At 46.0% G+C, this 17,133-nt stretch overlaps 1 protein-coding gene across 2 annotated transcripts in view; it reads right to left on the bottom strand.

Moving 5' to 3' along the window:
• The window catches only part of RUNX1 (RUNX family transcription factor 1), a 233,400-nt gene that overhangs the window by 88,216 nt on the left and 128,051 nt on the right, over positions 1–17,133 (bottom strand). For both annotated transcript variants that reach the window (XM_019730263.3, XM_019730261.3), the window contains exons 3-4: positions 6,384–6,422; positions 276–529 (exon numbers count right to left, since the gene is read on the bottom strand). In XM_019730263.3, coding sequence (XP_019585822.1) covers positions 276–529; positions 6,384–6,422 — 293 coding nt within the window. The remainder of the gene's footprint in view (positions 1–275; positions 530–6,383; positions 6,423–17,133) is intronic.

The following is a 17,133-nucleotide window of genomic DNA, read 5'->3' as shown; positions in this document are numbered from 1 at the left end:
GCAAGGGAGCCCGAGCGGCCCTCGGTGGACATCTTTGGGGGCATCCTGATTTTTTCAGCCCTCCGCGGAGGCAGGCCCGGTGGGTTGAGGCAGGGACGTCCCTTCGAGGGTCGCCAGGGCAACGCAGCATCCCCCATCTCCCGAGCGCAGGGAGTGGACTAGGGGCCGGCCCTTTCTAGACCCAGCCCCGCCCGCCTGGCCGCTGGCCTCCCGGATCGCCTCGGCCTGGGCTGGCCTCCCGCCTGTCCTCCCGCCACCCGCTCCGGGCCGTGTACCTTGAAAGCGATGGGCAGAGTCTTGTTGCACCGCCAGTGCGTGGGCAGCACGGAGCAGAGGAAGTTTGGGCTGTCGGTGCGCACCAGCTCGCCAGGGTGGTCGGCTAGCACCTCCACCATGCTGCGGTCGCCGCTCCTCAACTTGCCGGCCAGGGCGGCGCCGGCGTCCGGGGCGCCCAGCGGCAGCGCCTCGCTCATCTTGCCCGGGCTCAGCGCGGTGGAAGGCGGCGTGAAGCGGCGGCTCGTGCTGGCATCTACGGGGATACGCATCACAACAAGCCGACTGAGTTAGGACTCTGCAAACAGCTCCTACCAGACGGCGACAGGGGCGCGGATCTTCAGCAAGCAGCTCCGGGGAGACCAACATACAAGTTCAGAGACCTTTATTGCTGCGGGTGGGTTGGGAGAGGGGGGCTGACTAAGTTACCAACTCTCCCGGAGGGGTAAAGTTCTAGTTATGCCCACCGGCCTCAGCCCCGGCAGGGCTCCTAGCAACCGACCGCTTAGTGCTTTACAAAGTGGGCGACCAGAATCCAAAGTCAAATGCCAAGGAGACTCTCTTCTGAGTCTTGCTTTGAGAACTTAAGTTCAATCTTAGGCTGTGCTGTTAAAAAAAAAAAGTTCCCGGAGGCAAAATTCGCATACACCTCCTAAAATATTTATGCAGAGCGAAAAAGGACCAGCGAACACATAATTTGGAAGTTCCAGTAGTCTCCTGTTTTTTTCCAGGTGAGTTTTGTCTAAAGTACCAACACGACACAAAATACACGAGTGTCTTCCATATACAGCGCCACTTTTACCATGAAAAACTGGCTTCAGTCCTCAAAAGCAAGAACTGTGACTTCCGAAGGTCGTGCTACTAATGTATGTGCATATATATACATACATATATAAATATATATATACATACATATGCTCTACTTCATAAAATATTTACAGTACAATCTGTAGAGAATTTAAACAACAGAAATCCATTAATGTTCGCCGCAGATTTTTTAAAAGTAGCCTTGAAAATCAGCTTCAGTAGTTGGATAAGGGCTGGGCTAGAAATACTTGTCAATAAGTTCTGGCAAAATGCTCAGTTCAGAAAATTCAGCTTTTCAAAGAAAAGCTAATCTGAAAAAAAAAATGTCCAATTCGATCACACTCAGGGCACAGCTCTCCAGATATGAGAACTCAGGTTTGGGGATGTTGGTTAAGTTTGTGGCTGACCCTGTGGTTTGGTGGCAGTTGAGTAGCAGCCGAGTCACACGCACGCAGACACGCACTCTTCGGAAGCCAGCCACTGTCTACATCGACTCCGTGAGTCAGCCCGGACTTGGGCAGTAGCAAGACGATCTTCCTCCAACGTCGCCCCAACGCCGGCGGGTTAACTGCCCAGACGCGCCAATACCCAGGATCACCGCGTAACCGCAGCAGGTGGAGCGGGCCTTGGAAGGGGGCACCGCAGCGCAGATCGAAACAGACGCGGCGGCTCAAGTTACCCACGCACACACTCCCACACACACTGCCACGCAAGGCAACTTCACAGCTCGCCTCGAAGCACCGCGCACTTTCTCCTGCAGTTGTCAAAGGAAACGACCGGGGAAAAGTTCACAGCCAAGAAAGAAGTTAAACCATCCAGCCAAGAAACCAGTTCATTCAAAAGTAAGAAAGAGAAAAAACAAAAATCGAAGCTCCAACGCAGGTCAAGGAGAAGCAGCAAAGGTTGACTTTCTTCTAGCGTCCCCAGGAGCCCTGGGAAGAGGTGCCTGCCGGCGCAGGGCCGGGCAGCGTGGTGCCCTGGCTGGGTCCGGCCGCAGGGCGCCCGTCCCGCCTGCGCCCGCTGGCTCTATGAATGAGAGTGCCTGGAAATGAACGTGCTTTTACTGTAAGCCCGGCCCGAGGAATTCCATTCCCTTAGCTCGTTTGCATAGGGGCGGCCGCCGGCCAATCACAGACCTTTCCGGTATCAGCCAGGGCGCGGCTCTGGGCCGCGGGCTCTTGGAATTGGCCCGCGCGCCCCCGCCGCCACCGCGTGCTACTGTACGTAGCCGGGGTGCAGAGTCTGTGGCCGCCTCGGCCACCCCACGCTCCCGCATCCACACACACGCACAGGCTTACACGCTCCCCGATGCCCCGCCCCGCTGCAGACTGCAGCCCTACGGCTTTGCACACACACGCGCGGTTGCGCGGCGGTGGGCCCCAGGGCTGCAATGCGCAGCGGCACCAGTGGCGGCTGCGGTCCGAAGACCAAGGAGGAGGTGGAGGAACCGGAGGCCGGCCGGCCCTGGGAGGACTCGGGACGCGCGCTGCGCCCGGAGCGACCCGGGCCCGGAGACCAGCCAAAGGGAGACGCCCCGCGTGCCATGGAGATGCAGCGGCCGCCGCGAGGCTCCCGGGACCGATGTCGGAAACCCTGGGTGACCCCAGGCCCTGCGCGGGCGCCCACGGCCGAACCCCGGTTTACCCGCCGTGGTTGCGATTCGGCCGTGAAGGGGCCGGAGGGCCGAGGGCTCCGCGGAGAGCGCCTCTGCACGGCCCCAAGGCCCGGTTGACAATGGCAGCTGAGTGGCGCTGATTCGTTTAATGAGGCCAGACGGTTCTCGGTCTCCACAACATGGTTTTTGTGTTTTTAATTTTCTCTTTTGGCTTGTTTAATTGGTGTTATTTGCTGCGGCTTAATTACGCAGCGCGCCTGAGTCCGGCTGTGTGCTTAGCAGCGAGCAAAGGGTTTCCAAGTCAGAGAAGACCCCAAAGAACGTGCGACTGGAAAGTTGAAAGCATCCGCTGGGTTCGCTCCCCCTCCTCGGAGCACTGGCTCCCCTGCAGGCGGCGCGAAAGATCCCCGCTGGGTCGGGTCGCCCGAGCCCCGCACCGTTCTCGGGCTCCCCGAAAACGGTCCCCGCTTCTTTCTCTGCCCCTGCGAGCGCAAGCGAGCAGCCCGGGGGTGCCGAACCCACCCCGGCTTTGCGCACTGGCGGGAACTTCCCCTTGTGTCCGTCCCCACGGCGCCGCAGGCATTTGCGTGGGGCTTACGGGGCCGGCCCTGGCGCACTCTCCGGCTCCCGGGTTCCTCCCCCACGGGATCTCTCATCCTCGGGGAGGGCACTCCCCCACGATCCCCTCACAGCCCGTCCCCATCTGCCCCACGGAGCCCTCAACTTTAGCTCCCAGGGGGGGGGGGTCCCCTCACCAGTGCCCCGCTGTGTCCCTCCCTCCCGCCACTGACGCGCGGGACCTCCTCGAACTTTGCAGCTGAGGCCTGACGGAGGTGGGGGCCTCGGTGGGAGCCCGCGCTGCTTTCTCGGCCTCAGGACCAGCGAGGACAGTCGGGCTGCGCAGGGCGAGCGGAGGCTCGGCGAGAGTCGCCGCGGACCGCGGGCAGACGCCAGGGGGCAGCAGCCACCCTCGCTCGCCGCCCCAGGCGCCCGTCGGCCGCGCAGTGCTCCGGGGAACGCCCCCGACGGCGCCAGCCCTCCTCGCGGCCTTTGGGTCGCTCTTGTAATAACTTTAGTTTGGGGAGAAACGACAGGAAACGGCCACGGGAGCCAGCCTGAGAGGCTGAGTCCCATCTCCGCTGTCCCGATGGCTGAGCGGCGGAGCTAGTGCGCGTGTACCCCAGGCAGCGGTCCCGCTGTCCGGACTGGCCCGCCTCGGGGTCTCTTCCCGAACCCCCTTTGCTGGGACACCACAGTCGGCCCGCCCCAGGCCGTTGGTACACCAGGCGTCCTGGGCGCCCTCCTGCCTTCCGCGCTTTTCCCTTGGTGGGCCAGTACTCTCGCTCCTCTCCGGAAAACCCGGGACACTCCGGGAACTGCCAGCACCCAGCTGCATCTTGTTTGTTTTATTGGGTCTGGTGTCTCGAGTAGAATACCCCTTTGTATTTTTATTTTCAAAACGATTTTGAGGAAGCCCATTTCAGGTATAAAGACCCCCCAAGTGTCCGCTCTCCATGTTAGCCGAGTGATTCTAAATATTGCACAGTCACCAAAGCTCCCGGCTGCCACTCCCCTGCCCGGCTCGGCCCTGCCCGCTCTGGAGGCGAGGTCATGGCGAGTTAAGAAACCCTATTGCCTGGGCTCAAACGCTTGCCCCTCAGAGCTGACCAACCGCTCCTGGGGGCAGCGGTCAAGTGCATCCCCCGGGGAATCCCCGGGGGCGAGGGATGCGGCTTGGGAGTGCGGCAGAGGCAAAAATGGGCTCTGTCTCGGGGGGATAGAGCGGACTGGGGCAATCCGCGACTCAGAAAGGTCACAGAACGCTCCTCTGGGGCTCGGGCGGTTTGAAACCCTAAACCCTGCGAGGGGCTGCGGGTCGGACTCTCAGCTGCAGTCTCCCGGCGGGACTCAAGTTACCTTCCTCAGTAAGAAGAGAGAAGTACAGCGATAGATGCACCAAGTGTTGCCTTTCAAGAGCAGCACCCTGGGCGTTGCTTAGCTTAGGGTCTCAACCAATAACCCCGAATTCGAACGGCGACAAGGAAAAGCTCTTGCTGATTTATTTTAAATTGGGTCCTGGGGCACTTGGGGTTCCCAGGACCTGTGCAGGCTACAACTGCGCTGTGCGGGTGGGCACATTTGAAAACAAGAAACAAACAAAAGTCCGCGGCACCTTCTTTATGGAGGAAATAAAATGAATGGAAAGCAAGCAGCGTGGGATTCAACTCAGGGGCACCGGGACCCCCTTAGTGTGAATGTGAAGGGCTTTTTACGGAGCTTATAAAGTTCCGCAACATCGTGTGCGAAATGAAGAATTCCTTTCCCCCAAGACCGCTCATTTCAACTGCTGTATAGAATTTCCCTTCCACTGCCTCTCAAAGAGAAAGGAAAGGAAACATTACCACACTTGCTCCTACGGTTGCCCTGGAATAATACCGAAATTTACTTTCGTCATAATACAAAATAAAAAATACAAGGAGAAGCGATATGTTGGGCGGATGCTACGTGACAGATTCTTCCCTACTTGCTGCATGGGGGAAATGTCAAATTGCCTCATAACAGGAATGGAATGAAGTTTTCACAGTGAATTTTAAAAGTAGTATTTGGTTAGTTGAAAGAAAAATAATTTCCTTGGAAAACAATAACAGCTTATTGATGTTTTTCTTCTACAACTTTAGGTAAATATGTAACTATAGGTGGGCTCAGAAAATGTCTAAATGTTTTACATTTTTCCTTTCTCAAAACCCTCTCAAAACTAAAATATGTATAAAGATGGGATTATAATTTCAGCCATGCTCTTAAAATCAAAACTCTCCCCTCTGTGAGAAATAGGATATTTCTTTTTAAAAAAATACATTTCTAGAAATACAATATTTCTGAAAGAGTTATTTTTATTTTCAGTACCATTTAAATGAAAATAAAAATCAGAGAATATATTTTGCTAGTGGTTCTGAACGGAATTGCAGTAGTTACTAATGTCACAGTGAAGGCAGAGTCCAGTCTGAGGCAAAGTAACAATGGGTGTGTGCAAATAACCTGCTTGACACACCATCCAGTTTTCAACACTGGAATTTGATTAAACACATTTTTTTCCCTCTGGAGGAGCTTTGAGATTATTTCCCTTTTGAAATCTAACTCCTTAGTTCTTCCACTGCATCCTTCCTCCATGTGACTGTTTCCATGGGATACTGTGGTTGACGTGTGACTATTTCACTCTAACTTCCTAACTCAATTGTGCATCTCGCAAGTAGCAAACAGAAAATTTCAAAATCAATCTTTTGCAAATTTAGGGATGCTTAGTAAACACTTTGCGCTCATAAAAATTTAGCATTGCGACTGCCATAACAAAGGTAATAAACTAGGTTATAACAGATAGAAGCCAAGCTCTATTTTTTTTTTTCCAGAGAGTCATATAGAGTCATTTAATAACAGCAGAATGCACCTGTGGTAAACGCTGTAACACTGAGGGTATCATTTAAGGTTTCATTGGAATGTTTTATGTGGTTGTAGGTTTACAATATGGAGAACAGCTTTTAAGTACTTTTGAATCAGCAAAAGAAAAAGCCTTAATTATTTGGTTAATTTGTATCTTAAGTTATTTATAGGATACATAGGTAAAAATCATATATATATACATATATATGAATGTGCATATTTTATAAAAAATATAATTTGGAATCTAACATACCGTGAACGTCTCTAGATGGATTCATTCCGTGTATACATTCTGAAAAAAAAGGAGGAAAATAAAAATAATTGTATGATTATACTCACAACAAACACCAAATTGACTGATAGCTGATAAATTGCATTCTAATTGCAATAAATACAAGTATAAAAACTAAATTTCCCCATATATATATTTGGCTGGCTTATTGCCTCTCACACTTGTTAGCACTGGAAATTTTATAGTATGTTGTCCAACTTTGGCACAAAAATAGCTTAAAACAGTAAACTGGTAAAAATAAAATAAACTGTTACAGATGCACATGGTTTTATTTGCCTTCAACCAATGTTTTCAACTGCTGGCTAATTTTGAATCTTTATCTTTCATAGAATCCCCTCTTGTAAGCTCTACACGTGATACAAATATGATTTACTTATGAACATTAGAAATACATTTGGAGGGTATAGGAATGAATCAGAATTCAGGGCAAAATTAAAACCAAACCTTAATTCAAAACTATTTAAAAATCTGTAATATGGCAGAGGCTAAATGCAAGAAGTAAAAAGTATGAATGCTTTAAAGTGAGGACAAGAAACAATTTGGAATACATCAGCTGAATGAAACCAACTGATAGATAAACATTATGATCATTTACTTCCAAGGATAGGACATTTTAGAAATAGTCCCTCCTTGCTTGCTTTCCTTTCTTCCCTTTTGCTAGGAGGGCTGATTATTTGTATTGAAATCTCTCATTCTTGAAATAACATAATATCAATTATTACTGAAAATAATTGTCATATAATTTCTAGATATGAATCACTTGCTATATACTGCTGCATGTACAGTTATAGCTAAATGAATTAAGCAAAGTCATAGGAAGCTGTTTGTCTTTGCCTTGAATATCTCCATATAATGTTCTGAAGTTGAAATCCCCCTATCAGCCTTGTATATTGATAATGGTCAGCACTCAAAGTGATGAACATGGAGGAAACACCATTTTCACAGCCTTGGGATTTGAGCATTTCAAACACTGCCAACCCACACCTTTCAACTCCACTGTACAATATCAGTATATCTTAAAAAACACACAAAACTTTAAAACTATGAAAGGAGGTAATTATTTCAGATTTCCAGACGCTGTTTAAATAAGCAGGAGAACAAGATTTGCAGCTCCTTGGTCTTATATTTTTGCCAAAGCAAAAAAAGCAGCTAAAATAATAAGGGGTTTCTGAAGGACTGCCCTATGATGAAAGATGAATGGAATGAAATATGTATAGTCTCAAAGGAGCATCCAAAAAAGAACCAAGATTGTGGTTTACATGCACCTAAAATGACTCCATAAAGATTTAAAAACAAAATAGGACAGGGGAAGAATCATTTGCACTAATTATGAATGATAAGGTAAGAAATAACAAATGTACCCTGAAGTTAGAAAGTTCAGTTTACATGTGGGGGTGGGGGGGAGGGGAGGGGAGGAGGATCCACAATAGTTAAGATTGACCAGACAGCTGAGTTTATGCCAAGGAGACCCAGCAGAACCAACCACTCTGGAGATTTTCTCATGAGACCCTGAGAAGCGTTTCCAAGTCCAAGGGTGAGAAATAGGAAGAGCAGAGTGAAAAAGAAGTGTTCCGTCTATGCACCTAATATTTCAGCAATTCTGAGACAAAAGCCAAGATTTTTTTTTTAACTGAAAAGCAAAGACAAAAGTAAGTAGATTTTGAATGGTGAGCACGTTTTGTCTGTTGAAAGCTTTCTTAGTTTGTCCTGTGTCAGTAGCCTTCAGAACACAGCACACGTCATTAAGATGGGGGAGGGGCAGATGGAGGAGACAGGAATCCATAGGTGAAGTGTGTTCACAACAGTGGGAGCTGAATCTGGCTAGCTTATCCTCCAGTTCCCTCCCCACCACTCCCTTTTTTTTCTCTCCCTCCCTCTCTCCCTCTCTCTCACTGAATGCTACTATAAGCCAGGCAATGGCCAGCATGCTTTTATATACCTTCCCTGATTGAATCCTTGCAACAACCATTACCAGCCCCATTTTACAGACAAGGAATCTCATATTTGGAGAGTTTAGTAAACTTGACAAGGTTACTCACTCTTCATCTCTACGCGTGCGCACACGTGCGCGCACACACATACACACACCCACAAATCCACATATGGGTCTGAATGCAGGATGGGCTATATTTCTTTTTGACCACAACTATGTATTTTTATGAATGTCCTCTGTAGAGTTCTGAAAAATTAAATTCTGATCTCATCTTTGACTTTTATCCTCCCCTGTCTCATGGTCTCCATCAGAAATTACCCCTGAAATTCTTCACTATGCCAATCTCAAATCTTTAGGAGTCATACGTTGAAGTGATTTATGGCAATCCACAGAATTTGAGGAGTAGGTCCAGGTCTACTTGGCTGAGAGGCTTTTAAATTCATAATAAATATACAATGGCTTTCTAGTCTTTTCCTGCCTCCACTTATTCCAAATGGCATCTTGAGGACTTTCCCAGATTTGAAGTATTTGATTTTCCTACCTTCAGCATTCCTCTGATGCTTCCTATGTACCAGGCACGGTGCCAGGCTCATTGGTAACACAGGACAAATAAATGAGAACAATGGAGTATCATGGCTGCTGAGAGAAACACAAGTGTGCAGGGTCCAGGGAGGTGGTGGGAGGAGACACAGAAGGAACAGAGGATGGCACCCCCTGGTGGGCTCAAGAAAGACTTCCTTCTTAATAGAGGTGCTAATTTGATTTGACTTTTGGAGGGTGGGTGTACTTTTACCAGGTGGTGAAGAGGACTGAAAGAAGGATTTAGGGAGGTGGAAATGGACTGAGGGAGAAGTGACTCCAGCCAGAAGGATAAACATGGGAAAGTCAGGACCTTGTGAAACAGAGCGACATGTCAATTCCAGTAGGAGGTTAGGTTTGGGATCAGGTTGGGGAGGGGCACCTCACAAATGACACAATGCTGGCAGACATGAACACAGACAGGTTATTGGCAACTGACACAACCTAAAGAAATTTGCAGTCCCACCTGAGGGCAATGGATTCTATGACAGCCTTGAAATCTTGGGAATAATATAATTAATACATAGTTTAGGAAAATAAATCTGTCAGCAATGAATAAGTGAATTGGAGGGGATAGAGGTGAGGAGCAGGGGAGCTACCGCAGTTGTCAGACAAGAATCACAAACATGTGCATTAAGTTGGAAACAATGGAGATGGAAGACAGGGCTGAGGTGAGGGAGAGAGAGGAGTACCCCCACTTGTGGCCCAGGTGCCATCAGCAGCAGTAATGACCGGAAGAGGATGGGCTTGGAGGTAGACATCAGGATTCAGTTGGGATGCACAGAACTGAACGGTAGGTGCAGGTGGGAAGAACAGTCAGGAATTCAGTGTAGAAATACTGAGTGGAAAGTCCTCACATATCAGCCAGAGGTTCAGCATTTACAGGGGATATATCCATGTACAGGAGAGCATTGACAGAGTCTGGGATCATCAACATTTAAGGGATAATCAGAAGAGGAAACAACCAAGGAGACTGAGTCAGGAAGAGAAAGAGGAGAAAATAGGGTCTTAAATACGAAAAGAAGATGGGAGCTTTGAGAGGAAAGACATGTCTCAAAGGCCGAGGCGAGGCCATGAGGTGGAGGACTGGATTGCACTGGATTTGTCTACGGGGGAGCCATGGTAACCTTTGCCAGAAGAGAAAGTGGAGCAGAGAAAGTGAATGGCAGGTAGGGAAGGGGAGGTAGGTGGTTGCTGAAGGAGGCAGGGAAAGGGGTGCAGTGACAGGGGAGGGAAGCTGAAAGTTGAGATGTGTGTGTGTACGCGTGTGCACACATGCTTATGTGTGTCTGGTTTCAAATGGAAGACACATGAGAAAATGAACATTTGCCACGTGCATGTCACAGACGATCAAACTCATCAGCTCCCATCTCAGACCAGCTCTGCTTGTTTTCCCCATTGCACCATTGTTCTCCCAGTTTCCAGACTTGCGTCCATGGATTTATCTTTGACCTCATCCAAACTGTTGCCAAGTCTTCTTTTTGGTTTCTTTGTTATAATTGATGACCCCTTTCCATCCCTATTGCCATCATTCTGGTCCAAGTTCTCACAATCTCTCACCAGATCTCTTGCAAAGGTCTCCTATAAAGGGGTTTCCATTAATTGCCTACGGTATTTTCAGATTAATCTCCCATACCATGGTTCTGGAGGTTCTGTCACATCTGTGTTACCCAATGCATCCTGAATTCAGCTTAAGCTCTTTAGCACAGTCCTGTAGGATTATGGGCCACCCTCCCCGTCCTCATTGCAGAGGGGGTCAGATCCTTTGCCTTAGGTGAAATTTCCTCTCAAGGACCAACCGTATTCTTCATCATGGCCTCCATGTCCCCTGCATGACCCTTAAACTATACTTTGTGGTATAGCTTTTTGAATATATTGAGGGATGGGGTAGGGAAGAGGAAAGTGATGGAACCAACAATTCCTTGGCTTCAGGTTTCTATGTGCAGTGACATTGCTTGGCCTCTTTCCACACCCTGATTCATTCTCCACCATCAAAGACTGAATTACGTGGTTCGTAGTTTTGGGAACAGAAACCAAGGGTTCATAGGTAGAATCCTAAAATGGACCCCCAAGATTTTCCACCCTAATTCCTGGGATTGTGATTAGATGAGCTATCATGCCCTGGCCACGTTACATGGCAAAAGGGATTTCCCTGATCATGTAGGTGACTAATCAGTAGTTGGTTATGAGTCCACCAAAAGAGAGACTGTCCTGGTGGGGCTGATCTAAACACAAGCCCTTAAAAGCAAAGAGTTTTCTCAGGCTGGAGCAGCAGTGAAGTCAGAGAAAGGTCGGATGTGCCTGCATTGTTGGCTGGAAGATGGAGGGAGCCATGTGCAAGAATGGGAAGGTGATCTCTATAGGGGGCTCCTGGCTGACGACCAGCAAGGAAAGGGGACCCCATCCTGCAGCTGCCTGGAATTGCATCCTGCTAACAACCTGCAGGAGCCTGGAAGTGCATTCTCGCTAAGCCTCCAGATAAGAGCTCAGGGGACACCTTGAGTCTGGGCCTTGTGAGTCCCTGAGCTGGGAACCCAGTTGAGCCCAACTGGACCTCTGACCTACAGAACAGTGAGCTAATCGGTGGGGTTGGTTTAAGCTGCTAACTTGGTGTAATTTGCTAGTTCGGCAGAGACAGAAAACGAGTACACTAAGCATGCCTTTCCCTGCCCCTTTTCATTTTGGGGAGACACTGTGTGCTAATGAGTAAGTCTCCCTAGTTGTGGGGTTCAGTGTCAGGAAGCCACATAGCTAAACCATGTCCAAAAATCCTATCAGTGATAAAGCCGATATTTTAATCCCTATCTGCTTGACTCTTGGTCTATCTCACGGTTGGTTCTGGATCACTGGGGAGCAAGGGTGTTTTTTATGGGGCTCTTCAATGCCAACTGTATCACGTCTTATTCCCTTCTGACTCACTCTCACCCCCACACAATCACATAAGCACCACACTGGAACACCTTGCCTTAAGGCTGTCTTACTGCTGTTTGAATCCCCAGATGGCAGTGCATGAACTGAATGTGTTTCTGAAACCTGATCTGGGTAAGTGCAAATTCTGACTCAGTAGGTGGGCGGTGGGGTCTGAGACCCTGCATTGCCAACAAGCGCACAGCGCTGCTGCTGCTGGTGGCCCAAGGACCACACTCAGAGCTGGCAAGGGCAACTGCTCAGTATCCAGCAAAAACGGTGCCCAGCACACACTAGACTGCTGCGTCTAAAAGGTTTTCATAAACTACATTGCAAAGTTGCTGTCTCTGATGGGATTTTTTAAACTCTTGTGAGCGACTAAATGCTTGTGGCCTTAACCCCTAATGTGATGTATAAGGAGGTGGGGCCTGTGGGAAGTCTTTAGGTTTAGATGCGATTATGAGGGTGGGGTTCTCATAATGGGATTAGTGCCCTTCTAAGAGATCTGAGAGCTTTCTCTTTCCCTTTACCTACCATATGAGCACAGAGCAAGAAGGCAGCCATGTGCAAGCCAGGAAGAAGATCTGAACCACAACCTGACCATGCTGGCTGCCATCCTGACCTCAGACCTCTGCCAGCCTCCAGAACTGTGAGGAAATAAAGCTCTGTTTTTGAAGCCACCCTGTCGGTGGTGTTTTGTTATAGCCGCCTGAAGTGACTAAGACAAGCATGATGATAGACGTTGGCTTTTATGACTGCATCCTCTATTAGACCTCACATTAAGTGCTTCACATGCATTATTCCATTTAACCCACTTGCACAGACAGCCCATAATTATTCCCTGTACTTTGCAGATGGAGAAACTGAGGTTCAGTAATTGGCCCAATCTGAACCCATGCAGTTTCCCTTTGGAGTGCCCAGTTATAACCAGCAAGCTAAAGCACCTTGCAAAAACTGCTCATATTATTACGCTATTATCAGTCACATTTCTTTACTAGATCTTGACACGTTGCCTTTACACCCTATGGGCTTTCTTCCTTATTCTAGAGCAGTGCTGTCCAATAGATATATAATGTGAGTCATACATGTAATTTAAAATTTTCTAGTAGCCACATTAAAAAAGTGAAGAAAAATGAGTGAAATTAATTTTAATCATATATTTTATTTAACTGACTATATCCCAAACGTTTTCATTTGAGCATGTAATCCATATAAAAATTATTGAGATATTTGACATTTGTTTTGGTAGCAAGTCTTCAAAATCCTACGTGTATTTTATATTTATAGCACATCTCAAGTCAGTCGAGCCACGTTTCAAGTTCTCCATAGTCACCGGTGGCTAGCGGCTCCTGTGTTGGACAGTGCGGTTCTCGAGTGACCACTCAAAACACAATTTGCCCTAAATAGCCGTTTTGCTACTCTTCAGCTAGGCCTCAAGTGAGCCCTGTATTCTACCTGCTCTTAGTGAAGGCCATTAAGGAATGCATCTTTCTTGACTCATATTTTCCCTCTGAGCTGTCCTGAAGCAAAGTTCAGAATTTTTATTACAGCATCACTTGATTGACTCAGAGGCAGAAGGACAGACACACACACACACACACACACACACACACACACACACACACACAGCGACAACTGAGCTGCAAAGGCCAACTAACCACTGTCACCGCCACTAATGCACTTTCACGGCCAAGGACGAGCCACAAGTCAACCTCATGCATTGTTCATTTCCACTTAGGTTTCCCAGCCACTGACGGCTCAGCCAGTACAACAGCACATTGGTTCTTCGATCGCTGAAAGAATATTACCAAAGCATCTCTTGTTCCTTTCTTTTCCAGCAAAGCTAATTTTCTGAGAGATTCATATAAACAAGACAGACTAGAATAAGAGGTTCATTTTTTAAAACTAGGTCATGGTTTTAAAATAGAATTGCAAAGTGTTTAAAGGATCCTCATTCTCAAATAGCAATTCCTATAGACAGTTTTATTTTGAAATATAGTGTACAGATTTTTTTTTTTAACCACTCAATTTGCTAGCAATCTTCTAGTGAAAATATAGTAATAGTTCAATTCAGTGAGGCAGCTTCTGGTCTAAGTTATGGAGTGGATCCAAAATGCTCAGAAGCAGTAATATAGGAGATAACAAACGACAAATACATTGCTGTTCTAGTCGATAATTTACATAAAATTGAGATGAAAGAGAAACAGTTACTCATAAATACTACCTTTATTTTATTATCACAAGTATTTAAAAACATTAAAATTCAGCTAATTACAAAATTTCACTAATTATATTTTCTGCATGTCAACCCAATTAGGGAGGTTTCACTATATATTGCATTATAAAATAATAATTTCAAAATAATGTGGATATACAACATATTTTAGTCCCTTTATCCTTTAGAATAGACAGCTATAAGGCTCTTCATTATTATTATTACAATTGTTAGTATATCCAATTGGTGCTTTTTATCCCCACTGAAATAAAAATTTTCCTATCTATGATCCTATACAGACTGTACAGAAATGTCCCACAAATACAGCAGAACTCTTTAGAAAGGAAACATAAAAGCTTGAGATAAATCTTGGGGACTGAATCACCTGTCTACCTTGAACTTGGGAAGTCTACCTAAGAATGCAGAGTGAGATGTGCAGTTATCTGTGAAGGAATTGCTGAAATATCTGTATTGATCAATTAAATAATAAATTGCCAAATACTGGTCTTCTTAGTGTGTTCTCCAAGCATACGAAAGGATATTCCAAGTATTCATCCTGCTATCTTCAAATTTGGAAAACAATTTTATATGAAATAATAGGCTAAAACTATCACTGATCTGCTTTCTTGTGAGGTCATGGAATTATTATACTCCACAAAAGCTTTAAAATGTCATGTAGTATGAAATAAAAAGTAGCTTAAAATGTCAGAACAATGGAAGTGATCATTCTATGTAATTATGTAATTACATTTTTAAAGTTTTACAAAAATCCTAAGATTTGCATTGTAACAATTACATATTTTCAGATTACATTAATAATATATAATTAATGTTCTAGTAATAATCATATTTTTATAGATAATGAACCATACACTGAAATGGAATGTTAAACGTTTTGGGGGAGACTTCTTATGAAACATCATTGCTTATTTCTTAATCAAACAATGATTAAGTCATATTTAAATGTTTTGATATGCTTGATTTGGACTTGCTTAGAAAAATGCTATAAATCTATTTTCTAAACAATGAAGCAGGACCGGCCCGGTGGCTCAGGTGGTTAGAGCTCCATGCTCCTAACTCCAAAGAATGCCGGTTCGATTCCCACATGGGCCAGTGGGCTCTCAACCACAAGGTTGCCAGTTCAATTCCTCGACTCCCGCAAGGGATGGTGGGCTCTGCCCCCTGCAACTAAGGTTGAACATGGCACCTTGAGCTGAGCTGCTGCTGAGCTCCCAGATGGCTCAGTTGGTTGGAGCGCATCCTCTCAACCACAAGGTTGCCAGTTCGACTCCCGCAAGGGATGGTGGGCTGTGCCCCCTGCAACTAGCAACGGCAACTGGACCCGGAGCTGAGCTGCGCCCTCCACAACTAAGACTGAAAGAACAACAACTTGAAGCTGAACAGCACCCTCCACAACTGAGATTGAAAGGACAACAACTTGACTTGGAAAAAAAGGCCTGGAAGTGCACACTGTTCCCCAATAAAATCCTGTTCCCCTTCCCCAATAAAATCTTACAAAAAAAAAAAAAGTAAAAAAATATGAAGCAAATTTTGCTTTTTTTAAAATTAATATGTGATGCAATTTTATAGAGTTCATGTCTTGAAATGCAGAGAGGAAAAATGAAAACACTAACAAAATAAAACAGAACACCTGAAGATAGATATTATCTGTTAGCTAATTTCCAATTTATACTTATACCATGTTTCCCTGAAAATAAGACCTAGCCGGACCATTAGCTCTAATGCATCTTTTGGAGCAAAAATTAATATAAGACCTAGTCTTATTTTACTATAATATAAGACAGGGTATAATATAATATAATATCAGATCTTATATTAATTTTTACTCCAAAAGACGCATTAGAGCTGATGGTCTAGCTAGGTCTTATTTTCAGGGAAACACGGTACAGAAAACGAAAGCAATATAGAGATATCATCCAAAAATTATTAAAAATGACTCAGCATATAAAGAAAACATGAAGGATTTTTATCACATAGTTTTGCAGAGTAGGAAATTCTTTTAAATAGCAAGCACAAAGGAACAGATGATTGCCCAAATGTGATGACAAATCAGCCCCTAAATGAACTCTAGTTCATTTCTAGTTGAACTACTGACCAGTGAGTGCGCTGATGTTTAGAGAATCCAAAGTACCCCCATATTTCTCGCTTCTCTAGTTGCTTTAACAGTTCCAGTGAACATGAAGATTGAGGAGGGCGCAGCTCACAGTGGCCTATGCAGGGATCGAACCGGCAACCTTGGTGCTACCAGCACCATGCTCTAACCAACCAAGCCAACCGGCCACCCCCTCAAAATCATTCTTGACCAATACAGCACTCAAGGGTCAATTTTGAGGAGGGGCATGAAGCAAATATTGGTATAAACATGGATTTAAAACAAGTTTTAAAATGTACTCAATTATAAGAAGTTCTGTAATTGTCAAGTTCTCGATTTAGGGAGCATCTCATTTTCTGTTTCTTTTTTTTTTCTGAGAAAAACATCCCAGATCAAGTCTATTTCCTTGCCCGAAAAACTGTAGGTTCTAAAATAGGAACTATTTGTGCAGCCCAGAACTCTCTTTGGCCGAAGACACCAAACAATGAAGTGGACTTTTCAGGAGGAAAGAAGAAAACTTTCCCAAAGATTCCAGTGGGGCCTTCACTTTTTGTCTGCAAGCTGAGTTGTCAGACTGAGCCAGCTCCAGGTTTAGCTGAATAAAGGACACGTCCAAAAGCTGCCCAGTGAACTCAGTCTGGGGCACCTGGGCAGAACCTCGCTCTGGACCCACACACCGTTCTGGAGATCATTACTTAACACTGGCAAATTGAACAATGACATGAAGTGCAAGATGTAGTCTTTCTTCCCTCTCACTAACCAAGCTTACGAGAGAATTCATTTCCTTTCTTTTTGCCTCAGGCATATAGATAGGCTAGCAATTTCCATTTTGCTACTGAAATGATTTTCTCCCTACTCTTCCCAATTAGAGTGGAAATGAATTAAGACTTCAGGTTAACCCCTTGGTTACTGGGAAGGAGAAGGAAGTAAAGTTATATGGAAGTTTTATTTTCCCTTTTGTGTG

Source organism: Rhinolophus sinicus, chromosome 17 (assembly GCF_057876585.1).
Source record: "Rhinolophus sinicus isolate RSI-liver-muscle chromosome 17, RSI-T2T, whole genome shotgun sequence".
Lineage (NCBI taxonomy): Eukaryota > Metazoa > Chordata > Mammalia > Chiroptera > Rhinolophidae > Rhinolophus > Rhinolophus sinicus.
This window is presented reverse-complemented; position numbering and strand designations above follow the sequence as displayed.